We start from the raw sequence: 19,843 nt of genomic DNA, 5'->3' as shown, positions 1-19,843 counted from the left end.
GGGAAGAGGGGGGACCAGGTGAGGGGGACCTTTTCCGCCGTCGGAGGGCGGCGTACCCAACTTGAGGACTGTCCGGTTTTTTCTTCTGGGTCTTAGGGACATATGGTCTGACGAATTTGGAAGGGACCCATCTCAGGCCTGAGGGCGTGGATACGCAAGCGTACCCCCGTCCCCAGGTGACCAAGTTATAGGGTCCTTCCTGCTGCCAGGTCTCAGGGTTTTTAATGAGAACTGGCGGCTTTTCCCTGACCTTGCTCTGCTCGTAGGAATTAAAGTGCCTCGTGATGGGGGGGTTGAGGCACTCGAAGGAACAGTTTAAGAAATTGATGGTAAAAAGGGCCTGCGCTAACTGAACCTGGGGGGACTCATTTTTAGCTGACGACTGTTGTTGTTTAAGCATCCTTTTGATGCTTTGATGAGTCCTCTCTACCACGGCTTGACCTGTCGGGGAATAGGCAATGCCAGTTTTATGTTCTATTCCCCATTGCTGCAGGAAGCCTGCGAATTCCTTGGATGTGTACCCGGGGGCATTGTCTGTTTTTATCTGTTTTGGGACGCCTAGCATGGAGAAGGCTTGTATCAGGTGTTTCTCTACTTCCTTGGCCTTCTCCCCCGTGTGGGCAGAGGCGAAAACTGCTCTAGAGAAGGTGTCCACGGAGACATGGACGTACTTCATCCTCCCGAAGGAGGGGATATGAGTAACGTCCATCTGCCACACCTCACAGGACTTCAGACCCCTAGGGTTAGCCCCTGCGCTCACTGATGGTAGTGGGAGCGACTTACAGGACGGGCATGTGGCCACAATGGCCTTGGCCTGGTCCCGGGTTAGATGGAACTGCCGGACCAGACCAGGCGCATTTTGATGGTAAAGCTGGTGGCTGATCTTTGCTTGCTGGAACTTGTCCGGGAGCGGCGCCAGCTGTGCGGGGGCGGCAGCGAGGGAATCGGCACGCCGATTGCCCTCGGCCAAGAACCCCGGCAGGTCGGTGTGTGACCTGATATGCATCACATAAAACGGTTGCTCTCGGTGGGAGACTAGCCTTATCAGCTTAGAGAGCAACTTGTTAAGGGCATCGTTGGAGACACCTTGCAGGATTGCATCTTGTGCTCTAGACACTACACCTGCTACATAGGCCGAATCAGTTACCAAATTAAAAGGTTCAGAGAACCGCTCAAAAGCTCTAACGACTGCGGCCAACTCAGCTACTTGAGGGGATCCTTCTACTTCAACAACATCTGCCTCCCACTGCTGAGTTTGAGGATCTTTCCAAGTCACTACTGACTTGTGGGACCTTCCGGACGCGTCCGTAAAAACTGTTAGAGCCTTTAAGGGTTTTTTGCTCTGAATTTGTTTTGTTGACAGAGTGAATTGGATTTCGGAATTGAAAATTTTGTGGGCCGGTCTCAAAACAGAAATTTTTCCGGTGTAGCTGTCCAGTGCAAACTGCAATGATTCATTCTCTTGCAGCAGGTGTTCTAACATTGCCTTTGTGAATTGGCCCGATTCTAATTTCAAAGGAATGTGGATGTGATCAAAGTCACACCCCGCCAGCTCCCGAATCCGTGTTCTCGCTTTGCGGATTAGCTCTGCCACCAGCTCTTGTGGCCGTGTCAACCTTTTGGATCGTGAATGACTCAGGAATACCCACTCTATGATGGAGAGTGGGTCCCTTTTGTCCTTATCCTTGCCCTTTCCTAGGGTGTCTGCCCATTGGAAGATGACTCCGTGGAGGTGTGGCAGTCTGCCCAATATGATGAATCTGAAGGGCAGGCCCGGATCGTACCTGTGGGCCTGCCTGGCAGACATTGCCTCCTGAACCTTCTGCAAAGCAGCTTTGGCTTCTGGAGTGAGTTCCCTGGGAGAACTAGGCTCTTCCCCCCCTTTCAATAAATTGAAAAGAGGGGCTAGGTCTTCGTTGTTAATACCTAACCAGGGTCTCACCCAGTTTAAAGACCCACACAGCTGCTGCACGTCGGCTAGAGTCTGAATTGAATTTTTTATGGCCAATTTCTGCGGAACAATGGTCCGCTTGTTTATCTCCAAACCCAGGTACTTCCAAGGTGGCATTCTTTGAATCTTATCTTCTCGCAGCTCGAACCCTACAGCAACCAACGCACTGGTTGTCAGTTCAAGCGCGTGTGTAAGTAGATCGCTGTTGGGGGCACAAATAAGAATATCATCCATATAGTGCTGGATGATCACGCCCTCGGTGGCTGCACGCACAGGGGACAGCAATGAAGAGACGTACCACTGGCAAATGCTTGGGCTGACTTTCATGCCTTGGGGAAGAACTTTCCAGTGGTATCTCTCCATTGGGGCTTCTCGGTTGATGGAAGGAACTGAGAAGGCGAACCGTGGTGCGTCATCAGGGTGTAGGGGAATTTGGAAAAAACAATTTTTGATGTCAATGACAGCTAATTCCCAATTTTCTGGTAACATCGTGGGGGACGGCATCCCTGGCTGGAGAGGACCCATGTCTTCTATTACATTGTTGATGGCGCGAAGGTCATGAAGGAGGCGCCACTCGTCTTTGCCAGGTTTTTTCAGGACAAAGACAGGGGAATTCCAGGGGGATGTTGTTTCCTGGATATTCCCTTTGGCAAGTTGCTCGTTCACGAGCTCCCGAAGCGCTTTTAATTTCTGTTTATTGAGCGGCCACTGCTCTACCCACACTGGTGTATCTGTGAGCCAATTAAGTTTTCGGGTAGGACGCTCTTCAGTGACTGTTGCCCGAAAAACCTGGGGGGTCGGGATGTTAATTGTGACCCCCCACTGGGCCATCAGGTCTCTCCCCCATAAGGGTTCTGTGTAATCTAATACGAACGGGCGTAAATAGGCTGATTGTCCGTTCGGCCCCTCAAATTTTACGATGTTTTTTGATTGCTTTGCCAATTGAGAACCCCCTACACCTTGAATTTTCTCCGCCACGTTTTGCAATTCCCAGCGTGACGGCCAATCCCGTGCGGGAATGACTGTCACGTCTGCTCCTGTATCTAGGAGACCGCTTAGGTGTTTGTACTCCCCATCCTTCCGCATATAGCAGGAGAGCTTTGGTCTTTCCTTCCCTATGACCTGGGCCTGGCACACCTGGTAGCTCTTCTTCGCTGACTTCTTCCATAGATTCTCAGGGTGTGCCGGAGGCCCAGATGCTGGAATGGCTTGGGCGATGATTTGGCCCTTGGGAAGGAAGATTGGAGGATGGGGGCAGTGCAGCCACACCACTAATCGCTCGGTGTTCCTAGATGTCAGGGATGGTGCAATAGTGACTTCGAGAGGCGTGAATTTTGTGTCCCCAAGAACGATGTACTTACTGTGGAGGTTCCTCCAGGTTCCTGGGTCTTCTGTGTCGACAGCGATGGAGTGCCAGTCGCTGTCCCTTAGGTGCAGAGCTTCAGTCAGGGCCAACCTATATGGGGAGAAACCAGATACGATGTTAAGTATCGGCTTGGGCTGGTTCGGGCCTCGACCCAGCCAAGCAGTGGGAATGAAATCCACATCTTCCCTCATATAGGCTGGTTTGTCAGCCATAATCTGGTGTGTCAAGTCCAGTGAAATGTCCTCAGGTGGGCATTGCAGGTAGTCGTCCCTCCCCTCCTCTGATGTTATAGAACCCACCATATTTATGTCCTCGCGCAGGGAGGGACTGCGCTGATGACTCAGTTTTTTTGTTTTCCCCCCGAGTTGGGGGCACTCTTTTCTTGTCGCTGCTGTTTAAACCTAAAAAACTCGTCCCTCAGCGGGCATTGGGAAGCCCAATGTCCCTTCTGCCTACATAGATTGCAGGCCTGATGGTGCTGTTGTCTCCTCGGGGGTGCTCCTGTAGGGCGGCGATCTGGAGAAGGGGTGGCTGGCGGTGTCACGGCTTCAACGAAGGCTACTCTCTTTGTTGGTGGTTTAGGAGTCTCTGGAATGTCTTTAGCAGGAACTGTCACCTTTTTCGCACAGACTTGTAGCATGCTTTGAAGGGTAGGCTCAGGGTCCAGGGGCAGACTGAGGATTGCTTGCCGGCACGCGTCGTTAGCGTTCTGCCTCGCAACTGTGGCAAGCATCCCCTCTCGCAGCCTCTCGTCCGGGACCTGAGCCTCCATCGCGTGATGCAAGCGATCCACGAACGCGACAAAAGGTTCTAGGGATTCCTGCTTTAGGGACAAGAAGTTAATAACCGTACCGCTGGGTCTTAACTTAAAAAACGCCTTTTCTGCTGCCCTAGTGCTGACTTGCAGCGCCTCTCTGGGGATTTTTTCCGCCTGCTTGGTCCCCATTTTCCAATCCCCCTCCCCACACAAGTGGTCTAGCGATATTACAGCCCCATCCTCATCCCTAGAGCTATCTGCATTGGCCCAGAGGTCAGGTAACACCTCTCTGATCTCCCGCTTCCACTCGGACTCCCAGATGAGGAATTCTCCGTGGGTAATTAAACAGGAGAAGAGAGTTCGCATGTCTGCTGGGACATATTGTTTGGAGGAGAGGGTTGCTTTTAATAAGCCTCGGAAGTATTCGCTTTCCATTCCGAACCCCTTCTTGGCCTTGCAGAGCTCTTTGATGGTCTGCTGGGGGATGGGGGACCACTGTGCAAGGGGCCTACCCCCCTGCCGCGGGGTACAGGTGACAGGTGCGGCCGAGAAGGCAGGTAGGGACTGGGGTGGATCGGGGTTCCCACGCTCCCCCCCCCCGGAACCGAAAGCGTGGGAACTGGAAGTGGGGTCGTGGGAACCAGGGGACGAGGCGTGGTCTGGAGCAGGGGGAGTGGTATGGTGGGGACTCCCCTCTCCGGGGGTGGAGCTGAGGGGTGGGGTGTTGAATAATTCAATGGAGGGGGAGTTGACGGGGGGTGGAGGAGGGAGGTGGGCGGAGAAATCTGGGGAGCAGAAGGGGTTGGTTTGCCGGAAGGGATTATGGGAGGGGGGAGGACAGGGATCATGGGAAGAAGGAGCACGAGTGGCGGGAAAACCCACGCGGTCACCTCCATCTTGTGTCCTGGGGAAGGGGGAAGAAGGGGAGCCATTTCGTGGGGTTTGGGGATGGAGGATGGGGGATGAGGGATCTTCGGGGGTTTGGGATAACTGAAAACGAACGGAGTCTGTATGGGACGGGGCTGTACAGCGCGGGGAAGAAGGGGAACGGGTAGAAGCAGAGACAGTGCCTGCACCGCTCTGCGGGGTGTCTAGGGTATTCTCAGAGGGGCCAGAATCTGCCTGCGGGCAATGCCGGGATGCCTGTCTGATAATACCCGACTTCGGGAGAGAGGGAGAGTTTTGCCGCAGTTTTCCCGCAGCGCCCGCCGCAGCCGCAGCCGCGGGAGCAGCGACAGCAGCCGCCCCGTGCCCTGCCGCAGCCGCAGCCTCGGGAGCAGCGACAGCAGCCGCCCCGCGCTCTGCCGCAGCGGCGGCTGCCGCATCGTACTGCAGCGACCGGGCTGAGGGACAGGGAAGCGGAGTAGGGTTATATGAACTACCCGCCGAACTGGGGATCGGTTTGTTTGCGGCTGGCAGTGGCAGACTTTCGTAGCGATATTTAATTATATCGCGAATTTGGAGAGCCAAATGGGTGAATATGGAGAGAGAGAGATCTGACTGTCGCAGGATCTTCCCCGCTACCTGTTCCCAAAAAGGAGCTTGGTATAATTTAGCTGGCGAAATGTCAGGGAAAGTTTGCGACAACCACTGAACGAACCGTTTTACTTCAGATTTTTTAACCTTAATTCCCCCCACTAAAAGGATACCCACAACTTGGGAATAAATGCTCTTTTGCGGCACGGACAGCCTTGCACCCATGGCTGTTAGATGTTAAATCGTGCTGCAGCGCCTACGATTGGGAAAACACGAACGAAAAACAAAAGACCACACTTCCGGCTTTGTCGCGGTCCTTTAGCTTCCCGCCCGGAAAGGGAAGCACCAAAAACAGGAATTTTTTCCCCGAACCCCGGGGAAAAAGAAACCCACCAAAAAGGGATCCTTCCCCTAAACCCTAGGGGAAAGGAACCAACCAAAAAAAGGACCGGGAAAGCCCCAGGGGCCCCTATACTCACAAACCACAGGGGTCCGAGAGGGAAGGGTGGAAAAGAAAAACCAATCGCAGGGCTTCTCCGCGAGAGAATCGACTCTGGAGGTGCTTTCCAGAGCTGCCGATCCTGTCCCCAAGAGTGCCACCCACTAAAACGTGGGTCTGCTCTCGCCGGGGTAGCTGACGGCCAGGAGGACGATTCTTCAGGTCTGCGCGACCCTAAAATCCTCAAACGAGGGTCCAACGCCGCGAAAACGGGGCCCCACGTTGGGCGCCAGCTGCCGCGCTCCCGCCCCGGTTCCCTTTGTCTCAGCCCCGGCTAGCTCTTGTGGGGCGAGGGCGGGCGATGGAGGCACCCTCCGCCGCTCCCAGCTGGGGTTTGGAGAGTGCCTTTGTGGGTTCCGGGCAGCGCTAGCAAGCCTCGCGGTGGTAAATGAAGAGCGGATCCTGCTGGGGGCTAAGTCCGAGTTTATTGTAGCCCAACGGGGCCAAATATCCTAGAACGGTGCCAGCCAACAGGAACAAGCACAAGGTGCTTGCACTGGCTTATAAACTGTAAGGGAGGGGTATCCAACGACCAATGGGGATAGGGATAGGGGGTGGCTCCGGGATGGGGGGATATGGTGGGGTCCAATGGGGGAAGGATATGGGGGGAGTCCCAGGTCCTCGCCCAATCACCCGGTGCCCTGAGTAGAAGCTTCTGGATGGATGGGAAGGGGCACCGAGTGATAGACAAGGCACCCGGGGTGGGTAAAATGCCTCTTTCAGGGTGATGGATAGATACTGGGAAGGCGGGAAGGGCGGACAAGGCGGGAAAACTGGGGATAAACCAAGTTGCACACGGGGGTACAAAGGAATAAACCAATACATAATACAGGGATAATAAAACATATACATAACGCAACTCCACACTCCAGGGATCAATATTGCACAACATCCCATTAAGGATCTGGATGATGGGCCAGAGTTTACCCTCAGCAAGTTTGCAGACAGCACCAGACTCACAGGAGTGGCAGACAGAGCAGAGGGTGATGCTGCTATCCAGAGGAACCTTGACAGGTTGGAGGAATGGACTGATGTTTACCTCATGAAGTTCAGCAAGGAGAAGTGCAAAGTCCTGCAGCTGTAGACAAAAAAAACATCATGCACCAGGACATGCTGGGGGCACCCATCTAGAATTCAACCCACAGAAAGGAATTTGGGTTTCCTGGTGGATAGCATGAGCCAGCAGTGGGCTTTTGTGGCCAAAAAGGTGAATGGTACCCTGGGTCACATTAGACAAAGCATTGCCAGCAGGTCAAGTGGGGTGATTCTGCTCAGTTCTGGTACGGCCCCATCTGAAATACTGTGGGTAGAGTTAATTTTCTTCCTGGTAGCTAGCATGTGGCTCTGTTTTGGATTGGTGCTGGAAAGGCTGCTGATCACAAAGGGATGCTGAGCAGGACTTACGCAAAGTCCTTTCACGTCACCCCACCACCAGTGGGGTGTACCACCCACCCAGTGGACTGGGGGTACACAAGAATTGAGAGGAGACAGAGCCAGGCCAGCTGATCCAGGAGATCCAAGGCTTACCCCATACCATTAGCACCATGCTCAACATATAAAGCTAGGGGAAGAAGGAGAAAGGAGGGAACACTTGGAGTGATAGCACTTCCACAGTAACAATTATGTGATGGAACCTGGCTTTCCTGGAAATGGCTGAACACCTGCCTGCCTGTGGGAAGTGCTGAATGCATTTATTGTTTTTATTTGCCTGCATGTGTGGAATTTCCTAACCCTTTTCTCGCTTCTATCCTTCTGATTCTCTCCCCCATCTCACTGGTGGGGAGTGAGCAAGTGGCTGTGTGGGGCTAAGTTGCTGGTTGGGGTTGAACCATGACAATGGGACATAGAGGATGAGGAGGAGGAGGTTGTGCCAGGGGACCTGGAGGGCCTACAGCTTCTGTCTTCCAACTCTGTTTTGAGCTGAATTTGTACAAGGAATATGAAAACTGAGTGAGAGGAGGAAGCCTGTGAAATGTGGAGGAGGAGGGGTGTTTGAGGCGGTGCTCTGTTGGCTCATTCTCTTGGCTGCGCAGAATGAAGGCAGCATTTTAAAACTTGTAGCATTGCCCTTTTCTTCATGCTGCACTTTACAGTGCCAGCTCTGTTCACGTGCTCCGCTGGGGTTCTGTCAGGGTTCAGCAAGGATGCGATGCCGAGGCAGGCTGTCGTGACGGCAGGGAGTCACCCACACGTGTGCGTGTGCACTACATCTGATGGGGCTGCGGTGCTTTAAGTTTGCAAAGCACAGTGCTCATATTAACCAGACAGTCCAAGGGGCTTGTGTTCCCTTGCATTTATGACAAAGCATGACAGCTGGGTGTCACCTGGCTTTCATATGTGGGAGCTTCACGCAAGCAGCCTTTATTTTATCAAGACGCACTTTCATTGGAGTCCTTTCTCCAGAGCTCTGATCGCAGTGCATGACAGGAGAGATGAACATCCCAAAAGGTATTTATAGATCTGTGTTCCCACTCCTTTCCTCTTCACCATGAAAGCAATTCTACAAAGGGATTATTTTGACTGGCTGTTCAAGATTCCAGAGGAGGAGATTAACGTGTAGGAAGCCTCGCAGAGCAACTGGAAAAGCTTGCTGGCTTTGCACATTTTCGTGAGCTTCATTGCTCACTTTGTCAAGGTTATCTTCCTTGGACAGGATGATGTGGATGTCAAACAGCCATACAGCAAGGAAAAGGGCGGGGGTCTGACAGCAGCTGCCAAAGTCCTGAATTGCCTGTGCCTGAAGAGTTCTGACCACACCTGGGGGTTACAGAAGGCGCAGACACTGTTCCCTAATGTGTGTATCCCTTCCTGCATGCCCCCTTTAATTTTTTTTTCTTTTGTCTATTCAGGAAAATCCCTTATTTCAAAGGTCCAAGTGAGACATGATGGAGGTGCTTTGCACTGATGTTTCTCCCAGGTGGATGGGGTTTTCCACTGGTGCCAACTTTGTCTTATCCAGACAGTGATCTTGTGTGTGTTTAGGTCTCAGGGAGAAGGAACAATTTAGTGTGTAAATATGGAAAACACTGCTAGCAGAGTCATTTTAGCATTCCCTTGCAAAGGCAATTCCCCAAATTGCAAAAAAATTGCCAGAATCTCCTTCTACCCAGCAGCTATTCCAGTGCTAAGGGGTATGAAAAGGTGATGTTCCTCCCCCCAAGAGGTTTCTGCTCTGTCTGGCTGTACAACAGTGTTGCCTTTCCATGGTAAAGGGATTTCTTATTCCATGTCTCACATACCACCTTAATTTCCTTGTTTTTCCTCAAGCAGAGCCCTCAGAGTGATGCTGCCCTCAAAGAACCAACCAAATAACAAAAACCCAACAAAACAAAACCCTTCAGTTCCTTTCTTAAGGCAGCCATACCAAAGATGTTCTTGTTGGCAAAGCTTTTTTCTCCTTGCACACCAAGAAATCATTTTAACAAGACCTGGAATTGATGTCATGTTTTTTTTTTTTTTACTGCAGGGAGGAGTGTGAAACCCTGCTTTCCTCCACGCATACATGTGGGATGGCTTTGGAGCAAACCTGGGTGAGAGGAGGAAACAGGCTGGGTTTCCAGAAGACCACTGGGGATGTCAAGTGCCAAAATGCCAAAGTGGTGCCAGGGGATGGGGGGAAATCAGAAGGGGTAGAGCAGAAGAGCAAAGTGGGGATGAGTGTGTGGTGAGAGGCACTGAGCAGCAGCAAAGCAAAGAGCTGCAAAACAATGAACAGGGCAAGGAGAAAGCAAAGGCATCATCAGCTCATCTCTCACCATGTGGCCAGCGCACCGGGTGAGGGATGGGAGCTTGGGTCAGCCAGCTGGAAAGCCTGCTGGCATAAACTCCTGGTGTGTTGTGGGTTTTTTTGCATAATGGCAACTTCACACCTTAGCAGCCTGATTCCTACCCTCTTTTATACAAGAGTTCTGCTGAATAGAAGTCACCTCTGGGAAATCTTTGATAGGAGGGAAGTGTGTGTGTTTTCTTGGCAAGTTGGAGCAGGCTCTTGTGCTTGTACTGCCAGTTGTAAATCAAAAGCAAGCTGCAGGTTGCCTGGTAGGTTTGCACCAGCACAAAACAGGTAGCAGAAGGATAATGCCTTCTGCAGGAGGACGAGTGGGAATCCTCCTACCACAGATGCCCTGAGGACCTGTGCTGTCCCCTTCATCCTCTCCTGTCAGCAGCTCTCTCCTGCTTGCCCATGCCCATGCACAGCTCCTCTTTACAGTCATAACACTGATCTGTCTGCTTAGACAATATTCTTCTTTTGACTTAATTGCATAATGGCTTTTAGGTGATGGGTTTTTCTTCTCAGAACATTAGTAGATGCTTAGCATTAAATACCATCCCTAAATAACAGCTACAATCCTGGGCTCAATAGAAATCAATCCTTTGCTCAAGTAGGAAAATATTGTATTCTGAGGAAAAAGAGAACTTTAGCCTGACTACAAACATTCTCAAACAGCTGTTTTCCTTCTCTTTTTGTTCTTGAATTTTGTTTTTTTCCTCAAGCAGATCTGGCAAAAGTTAAAAATCTAAAGAAAAAATCACAGGCCAAATCTAAACCTTGATATTCTTTATGGCCTTGCTTCTCACACCGCCGTATCTGTATGGACTGTAGGGAAGGCATCCCAGAAAGACAGCCTTTTCCTATTGTGATAACTACGTCACAGCTCACAGTGTTAATCACCTACCTCTCAACCACTTCATTTCTGCTTATTTGTTTATACCCAAAGTATATGAGAGTTTTCCATATATAAGACTACAGATTATAAAAATTTGCATAGTAGAAAGACTGGCTAAAAACACCATTGTAAGTAAATGTGTCCCCGTTGGAAAAGATAGGTTATGCAGGTTGGCTCCTGCTGGGAACTCCTACCTGTGGAGTGGTGGCTGTGTCCCACCCAGAGTGAGGTTTGACTTGCCTATGACAGTAACTAGTGAGTGATCTCTTCCTGCCCTTATCTTAACCCCTTAGCCTTTTGTTGTATTTTCTCTTCCTTGTCCAGTTGAGTAGGGGAGATAGGGTGGCTTGGGTGGGCACCTGATGTTCAGCTAAGGTCAACCCACCCCTCTGTCCAGCACTGCAGCCTGTGCTTCTGTGCCAGCTTCATCAAGGGGTTGGATCCGAGCTGTGAATATGTTGCATCAATTGTGCTCAGCTATACTGGGCTTCAAGCACTAAAATTTGGGCACAGCTGTGAAGTCTGAGCCTGTAAAACACTGAATGCTTGTAGCTGTTGCTGTCTTCCAAGGAGTTATTTGTAGGGGGAAGGATGCAGGATCCATGCCTGGTAACAAAAGACATATTTCTGCACTCAGCAGCAATGCTCACAGCACTGGTGTACTGCCCATTCCAATATTCCAGGGGGTTCAGGAACTCTGGCTTGTGATGTGCAGGCCTGGGGCCTCCTCACTGATGAGGCTGATGGAGATGTGACCAGGAAGAGCATCTGCATGAGAGCAACACCATTGCTGAGACTTTTCAACATTATTTCTCCTCCCAGCTACTTGTGGAGGGGCTGAGCACTTGCTGACAATGCTGTGGTAGCCTGACTGGTTTCTTCCAGCCTTCTGCTGTTCCACACAGCTGGCCAAATGCTGGCACATGCTTTAGATATCCAGGTTTTGCTTGTCTGTGGGAAGGGCAATAGGTACCTTTCCACATTATGTATCATCTTAGATCACAGAGTGTAATCTCTTTTTTTCCCTGGGATTCATCTGTACACGACGAGTGAGTGAGCCTGTGGTTGTTGGTCTCATAGGCACCAGAGCAGAGGGTGCTGCCACTCTCCTGTGAAACCATAGGAAGTGTTTCATGATTCAAGATAAGACCTTCACTTCCTCGTTCTGTGCTCGTAGCACTGAGCTGCCACGGAGGCTGCACCATCCACCCTGAGAGCCCTCTCACAAAATGGACCAGGAGACCCTGGGAAGCATTGTCCTGCTTGCCATCGTCACCCTGCTCAGTGTTGTCCAGAATGGTAAGACAAAAATAAACATTTATTTAAGAGATAGAAGGGAGCTGAGGAAAGTTCAGGATGACATATTTGGAGCTGATCTTTGGATAGATAATCTTTAGTTATAAGTGCATGCATTCTAAAGCATGGCTTTGGCTTTAGAAGCAGCCTTCTAAGAATGGAATTCTGTGTGACATGTTGGCAGTATCCTGACAGTCACATGGTCTTACTCTCTGACGTTCTGGAGTGAGTTTGTTACACATTTCAGCTAATGTAAGGACTAATATGCTGGGATACCCTGTGGCAATATGAATTCTTATTTGATGATTAAGACCTCCTTTTCTGAACTAGATCCATGCTATGGTCAGGCAGAGCTGCTTTCAAGCTGAAGCCCTGCTGCCATGTGCAAGGATGGAGTCCCTGGGGGAACATGGATCTGGGTGAAGGAAACAGAATTGGAGGAGTCTGTGTGGGCTATTTGTGGGCAGGCAGCTCTCCTGCTTTCCTGCATCTCCCATTCCTGCAGTATAGCTAATCTCAATTAACTGTGGTCCCAAGAACACTGTACATTTCCTGAGATGGTGAAGTTTCCTTCTCTAGCTCTTATTCAGACCTTGTACAGTCCCTTGTATAGTATTCAAGATTTTTTTAAATAAAACAAGTATCTCTCCTCTGCAAATTTTATTTTAACTTCTTCATCCTCTCTTGCAAATACTTTTTTGAGCAGAAAATTCTGCCCAGAATTCAAAGAAAGGAGTTTTGGCTCAGCTGCACTAAGTTTGCCCAGGTTCAAAGAGATTCAGCAATGGGCTGGGTGGCTGGTGAAAATTCCAGAAATCTGTAGTGAAGGCATCTTATTACAAATGGGAGATTCCCACTGAACACAAAGTCCTAGGAAGTGGGCTATTCTTGGGCTGCTGCAGGGAGGGGGAAGTGGTGGGAGCCTAGCTGCCAAAGAGCAAAGAGCAAAAAAAAAAAAAAAAAAAAAAGAGATGCAGACTGGTTTAGTTTCAACATAGGCACTAAATGCCACATCACTTAACCCAATGCTATTCTCTGGCAAATGCACAATGTGTGACATCACCAGAATATGGCACATTAAGACCAGAGTACATACTGTAATTAAGGAAATGTGTCAAATATACATTTCTTGCTATGTAATAATATGACTTTATCTACAGGTTTTTTTCCTCTCACTCATGCATGTCAGACTTCCAAACATGTCCTTTTATCTGTCTGTGAGATTATGGACCCCACTGTTACAAAGGGGAAGTAGGATGCTTGTCAGAGTCTGTCAAGCATGTGAGGCAGACAGCCCTAAACCATGATTTCAGGCTTTGCGTCATCTGATTTCCTCTTCCCAAGCTTTCTGTCTAGAAAGAGCAGACCTGATACACAGTCTTGCAGTGAATGCAATTATGAAGGCAGTAGAAATATTTGTCAAGGGGTATCAGGTGTGCTGAACTCTTGCTGTGGCTCTCATTCAGCAAAGCACTTGGGCCTCTGCTTGACTGTCTCTGAGTGCATGAAGTCAGTGCCATGTAAATTTGTGATTAAATGCTTCTCTGCAGAGGGTGCAGGACTAGACTATAGCTTGAATGCTGTTATTCCAGAAGATGGAGGTGGGCTATGGTGCCGCCCCACTTTGGTGTCCATTTCCTGTCACCTTGTTCATGATGGAATCTCCACATCCTACAGAATGACTCACATGGCCACATACCACTGAGTGACGCATGCAGCCTAAAGTTTTATTCTTTTACCAGAGATATCTTGCAATCCAGCAGCTTCAGGGCAAATCAGTGGTCATTGCTGAGCAGATCGGGACAGAGGAAGCCAAGTGGAGAGAAATAAGGAACATGTTTGCAAGTACTGGCTATGTGGGATCATCAGCTCCCAGTTTCTGTTGTTACAGATTTGTGAAACAACCAGGCTTACACTGAACTCTTGCATGTTACCTTGATCAGAGTGGGACTCCCACTGTTCAGGCTCTGGGCAGTCTTGCAGCCTTGGAGCCTCAGGGCGTTATCTCCTGGAACAACTGAGGTGAATTGAACGTCTCCACTCCAGCCTTGCTCTGCTCACTCCTCTCATGATGGCTTGTAAAAACACCCTCTTGGCTCCTAGCATAGTGGAACTTCTCTGCAGCAGCAAGCTGATATTTGGGAAGTGGCAGCAGCTGCAGCAGTGGAGAGGGAGATAAATAGCTTACTTGGCTTTCTTGGAAAAAAGAAACCCAAGTATGTGGTATTTTCTAGAGATTTTCAAGCATTATATAAGAAAGGGAGGAGGTATGCTACCAGTGAGTCCATGTGGTCCCTGACCTGCAGGAAGTCCATTTCTGCAGCTCAGCACTGGACAAAAAAGTGCTGATAACTCTGTCCTCTTCAATTAGGTCCTCTTAGTCACTGTAGGCAGGGTAACCTCTTTGTCAAAGGCTGTGCTGGTGTGCAGATGGAGATGCTGAGAACTCTGCCAGCAGATGATGTCTGGTCTGGGTCCCCCAGGAGCCAGCCAGTGCACTGTGCTGGTGGCAGTGGGAGGGTCTGCAGCCTGGCTCAGAGTAGGGATGCTGGCTTACAGCACTGTGGGTTTCTCTGCAGAAGGGCTGTACGTACCCAGGGGATCCCACAATACTGGGAACCGAAAAACTCAGTAGTTTTTGTTAAAGACAGTGGAAGTACAAAAGACCTATTTACAGCATCAGTGAACGGGGTGGGGGGGGGGGGGGGGTGGGCAGAAAGAGGCAACTCTTCAGATTGCAGGGATAAAATCCTATGGCTTATATAGCTAAATTTTTATTGTTATAATAATGTCTTTCCTGATGGGCTACCTTTCATGTGTATGTATTAGGTGAATATTCCAAACCAGAGAATGATTTGGACACACTTAAGATGGGGTGCACAACAACAGAAAGCTTGCAGCTTTTAGCCAGCTGGAGCTCTCTCTGGTGTACTTAGACATATGATTGATGGTCTCTGGTTTAGTGTCATCAGATAAAATGTGTTTGTCAAGAGCATGATACATTATCTTGAAATGTTGCATTTTTGTAGCAACTAACACTCTGACACAACTCTTGCTTAAAATGAGGATGCACACAGATCAGACATTAAGACCAGGCTTTCTTTGGGCATTTCTGGGAAAAGAACCAGCCCTGCAAGATGCCCTTGGTTTGGCAAATGGATTTCAGTAAAAGAGAATAGACTCCCTTGTCTCCCTACTCTGTTGGAGAGCAAGATTTGGGACTGGCAGCTCTGACTGGAAAGCTCTTTTCCCACTGAGCTCAAAGGACCGGGTCAGAGCAGCATTTCTGTAGCAGAGATGCAGAGACTGCCCAAAGTGCAAACCTGGGATGAAGCAGGGATTGGAGGTGAGAGGCTGCTACCAGCCACATAGAGACATGTGGGGATGCATGGAGGGTTTGGTTAAACCTGGGTGACAGAGTGAGCACGCTGGCCACATCCAGTACCCTCACGCACTTGTGTTTCTTCCGCCATCTGTCCAGCATTGATGCTTATGGGAACAGAGCTGAGCCCACAGTGCCCAACTTCTGCAATATCTTCAGGTGAGATCTCAGACTGAATACTCTGTGGTTTTTTAACAGCTTTTTTCGCTAACAAAGTGGAGCATGAAAGCAGACACTGCAACGGGAAGGTGTTGCTGCGGCAGGGATCCTCCTCCTTCGACCGTGTCTACACTGCCAAGTGAGTAGACAAGAACTGAGGAGTCAGTGAGGGTAGAGTGGGGTTCATCATGTTCTGCATTAAAATTAATTCCAAACCCTTTTGGGGGCCAGGGGTGGATTCCAAAGTGCCTCAGGTGAAGGCTTTGTACATAATCCCTAGCTGCACTCAGTGTTCAGACATGAGGTTTTCAGATATATTTGCTGGCTGAATTCAGCACCCTTCTTGCCACTGTGTGGTGCATCTATATAGGTCTGTAGCCATCCCATTTGGTCTCTCTAGAGCAGTTCACTGCTGGAAGTGTGGCACAGGCACAGCCAGAGTGCCAAGGGCTCAAAAGGAAAAAGCCAGCAGGGACTTCAGCCTGCTGAGGAGCAGGTAGGTGGCAGAGCTCGTACAAATCCCTTGGTCTCTGGCACCTCTACTGGCATACAGCTCTCCACTTTTCCACTCCTTTGCCACATGGAATCACTCTCCACTTCTCTCCCTCAGCAAGCATGCACAGCTGAAGGAGGCAGCTGGACACCATTCTTGTTCCCCTGCAAAGACACATGTTAACTCTGTGAGACGCTCTTAGTTGTGATGCAATTCTACATTTGCTGGTTTCATCCAATAGCTTTATTGGTATGACTCAATTAAAAGGACTTTAAGCCAATAAAGCTCACAGCATGTATCATGATCAAATGGGTTAGGGAGAAAGTGGCTTTCACAGGGGCCAGGCTGGCAGAGGATGGTTTGTTTTCCTCATCAGGCAGCACAAAGGCATCTATTATCTGAGTGAGAAAACAGGGAAGCAGATCTGGGTGAGGAGCCCAGCCCTTGGCAGGTCAGGGGTGTCCCACCACTCTGAGGTAAAAGTCTACTCTCAAGAGCACTAGTGCAGTCCAAATTAACCTGCGACCAGTCTCTGCTGGTGAAACATACTGATTTTTTTCTATTTGCCTGTGCTCTGATTTCTCTCCTATAAATTCCATTCTAGTCAAAACTGTGGACATGCATACCCTACGTTTCTCGCCGTGCTTTGGTGTGCTGGCCTTCTCTGCAGCCAAGGTAACACAATTGTTTGTTTGTTTTTTCCCTCCTCAACCTGGCGACACATTCTGCAAAGGATGGTGAGCACTTTGGAAGTTACACTTTCAGGGTGCAAGCCTCCTGCAGCAGGGAAGACTCTCTTACCCTCCTGTTCTGGAGCTAAGCATTGAGCAGCAGCACTGATGGCATGGTTTGGCTTATGCTAACAGGTGTGTTCCCAGACTTCATTCATGGTAGTCCAGGCCAGGGGCATTTCCCATACTGGCATTATGGATGAGTTCTCTTTGTTTTGGGTGAAGGGTTTAATACTTGGTTTCTGGATTATTGCCACATTATTCAGGTTTGGGACAGGAAATGGGCTAAATTTATTAAATTGCTAGAACTGCCAGCTCTCCCCTGTGCCTCCCCTGTGCTGAGGGCCACCTGGTACTATTGACCTGCATTTCTAATTGTGATCCCCTTCAATGCAATGTGAGTTTATCCAACATGAAGATGAGTGCTAACCTGGGGTACATGGCTATGCTTTTTGGAAAAAAAAAGGAGATTCCTGACCAGGAGAAGAAGGGGTTTTGCCTGCAATTGTGGGAAAGGCTAGAAATATGAGATAAACCCCCTTTTTTTATGCTCAGAAGTTAGTACTGGACCATAGTGTATTCTCCACCTGCTCCTAGTGAAGTACATCTACCAACTGCTTTCTATTTCTGGTGAGGACAGTGTCTGAGTTGGGACTCTCTTTCCTGAGCCTGGTACAGCCTACATTGGGTTTCACAAAATCATAGAATGGTTTGGGTTGGAAAAATCTCAGAGATATCTCATTACAGCTCCCTTGCCAGGCGCAGGGTCACCTTCCACCAGACCAGATTGCTTGAAGCCCCATCCAGCCTGGCCTTGAGCACTTACAGGGATGGTGATGCATCAGTGCATCACCTGAGTCATCAATGGGGCATCCACAACTGCTCTGTGAAACCTGTGCCAGTGCCTCCCAGTGAAAAAGTTCTTTATATATAATCTAAACTTGCTCTCTTTCCATTTCCCTTTGTTCTATGAGTTCATGTCCTTGCAAAAAGTCCCTCTCTAGCTTTCTTGTAGGCTCCCTTTAGGTACTGGAAGGATGGTGGTGAGTGTGTGCTCTGCAATGGGTGCAGCTGTGTGCAGGGTTACACCCACAAAGTCTTCAGAAAAGCTGGAGCGAGGGCAAGGCAAGTGTTGTTTCCCATGCAGAGGTCTCCATCCTAGTTCCAGTGTTTGTCCCATAACCCAAGACTGCAGATCTCCATTTCCATTCCAGCCCAGGCAGCAGATGGGGACAGTGTATACAGTGAGACCTGGGTTAGTGTTTTTAATGTGTTTTTTTGTCCTTTACCTAGCTCCTGCTGCCTTTGCTGGCCTGATGTACTTGTTTGTGAGGCAAAAGTACTTTGTGGGCTACCTCGGGGAGAGGACTCAGAGGTAAGGACTTGCATAGCCTCTTTAAAAAATCCAGAATGTGGTAGCAGTACAGCTGGATGCTGCACTTCCACAGGCAGAGCCACTGGCTTGTGGTGGTGCCTGCAAGAGCTGCTGGCACTGGGGAGTGCGGGAAAGCTCCTCTCTTTTGGATGAATGGGGGTAGCTGTGGCAGATGTCAGATGTGCAGCAGCACTGGGGTCAGGGGGCCTACAGCTCCTGCTCACAGGACTCTCTACAAACACGGGTTTGCATGTTTGTGTCACTATTTCCACAAGATTGTCCTTTTATATTAATATTTACATTTCATTTATATTAATAAAGCCAATTACACACATGTGAAACAGAATTGTCTCACAGCCTGTAATGGATGAGAGCACATTCAAGTGTCTCTGAACAGACACTTTCGTAAGCATCAGCCTTCACTGAGAACAGAAGGCCAAATCCAGACCCAAATGGATCCCGAAAATTACATATAAGTCCTTTCAACTGCCTGGCAATCAAGACAGAAAATAAATTTTCCCCCACTCTCTCAGCCCCTGAAGTCTTTCATTTGGTCTCAACAGCAGAGTCCAAAGTCTGAGGGTTCTCATGTGAGATGATGCACATTAACAAATTGCTTTTCCCCATTTCTGTCTCCTCAGCACTCCTGGTTACTTGTTTGGAAAGCGCATCATTTTGTTCCTGTTCCTCATGTCTGTGGCTGGAATACTCAACTACTATCTCATCTTCTTTTTCGGAAGTGACTTTGAGATACACATTAAGACGATAACCAGCGCGATCTCTCCATTGCTGCTCATACCCTGACTCCCCACAGCACTGAGGGGGTCAGCTCGCTTTGTATATTGATGCCCAGAAGCTGCTATAATTCAACTGTTTAAGAAATGAACCCATAACCCAGTGAGATTTCTGTAAATGTCATGCTTGACAAGCTCTGTAGTTTGATTTAGCCATACTTTTTTTCTTCAGGAAAAAGATTTATCATGAGCACTTGGCACGCCCAAGGAATGGGAACAACTTTCAGTTAATTCTTTAGAATTTTTTCCTAAAGGCATCTTGCATGCTGACTGGAAGGAACATTGTATGCTTGCTTCATAACTGTGTCGTACTTAGCTTTTGTCCCAAAACCCAGGATCCTCCCAGTGTTGTTCCTGACTGCGGTGGCTCCCCCAGTCACTCTCAGACACAAGAGCAGCCTTTCACCAGCATTCCACACGCCCCTGCCCACACAGAGGCATGGACCAGCCTCTTCACCTACCCTTTCCCTCCGACTTTTTGATGACCAAGCTCTTGCTGTCGCAGGAGGGTGGCAAATCAGTCCCTTCCTTGATAAAAATTCATGTGCATAACACTCACCACACTGATCTCATTTACACTTCAGCCTCTTTGTTCTGCCACAGCTGGGAAAAGAAGTGGTGTGTAAATGAGGAGCTGGTGTATCGCCGGTGGAGTTTTGATTGGCTTTGTTTAATAAAACAGTCTAAAGCGGTGAAATGTGTCTGCTGCCGTCTTTGCCCGGTGTGTGATCCCCGTGCTCCGTGGCTCAGCAGCTGGACAGCGGAGCAAGGGCAGGAGCGCCGGGCTCTTTGTGCGAGCTGTGCATCGCCCTGTGCAAAAGGACTGAGCTTAACAACTCCCCCTCTGTTCAGTGTTCTGCTCCCAGCTCCGACAATGTGCCCCGCAAGTCTGCGCCG

General features: G+C 49.4%; 1 protein-coding gene across 1 annotated transcript; it reads left to right on the top strand.

The window, feature by feature from the left end:
* The first annotated feature begins 11,848 nt into the window (after window positions 1-11,848).
* Window positions 11,849-19,643, top strand: ALOX5AP (arachidonate 5-lipoxygenase activating protein). The gene is made up of 5 exons (XM_021541877.4): window positions 11,849-12,015; window positions 15,593-15,692; window positions 16,651-16,721; window positions 18,071-18,152; window positions 18,794-19,643. The coding sequence occupies exons 1-5, from the start codon at window positions 11,946-11,948 to the stop codon at window positions 18,954-18,956; spliced, it is 486 nt and encodes a 161-aa protein (XP_021397552.2). The 5' UTR covers window positions 11,849-11,945; the 3' UTR covers window positions 18,957-19,643.
* The last annotated feature ends 200 nt before the right edge of the window (window positions 19,644-19,843 follow it).

Source organism: Lonchura striata, chromosome 1 (genome assembly GCF_050655825.1).
Source record: "Lonchura striata isolate lonStrDom1 chromosome 1, ASM5065582v1, whole genome shotgun sequence".
Classification (NCBI taxonomy): domain Eukaryota; kingdom Metazoa; phylum Chordata; class Aves; order Passeriformes; family Estrildidae; genus Lonchura; species Lonchura striata.
The sequence above is the reverse complement of the archived record's forward strand: the minus strand, read 5'-3'. Positions and strand labels throughout refer to the sequence as shown.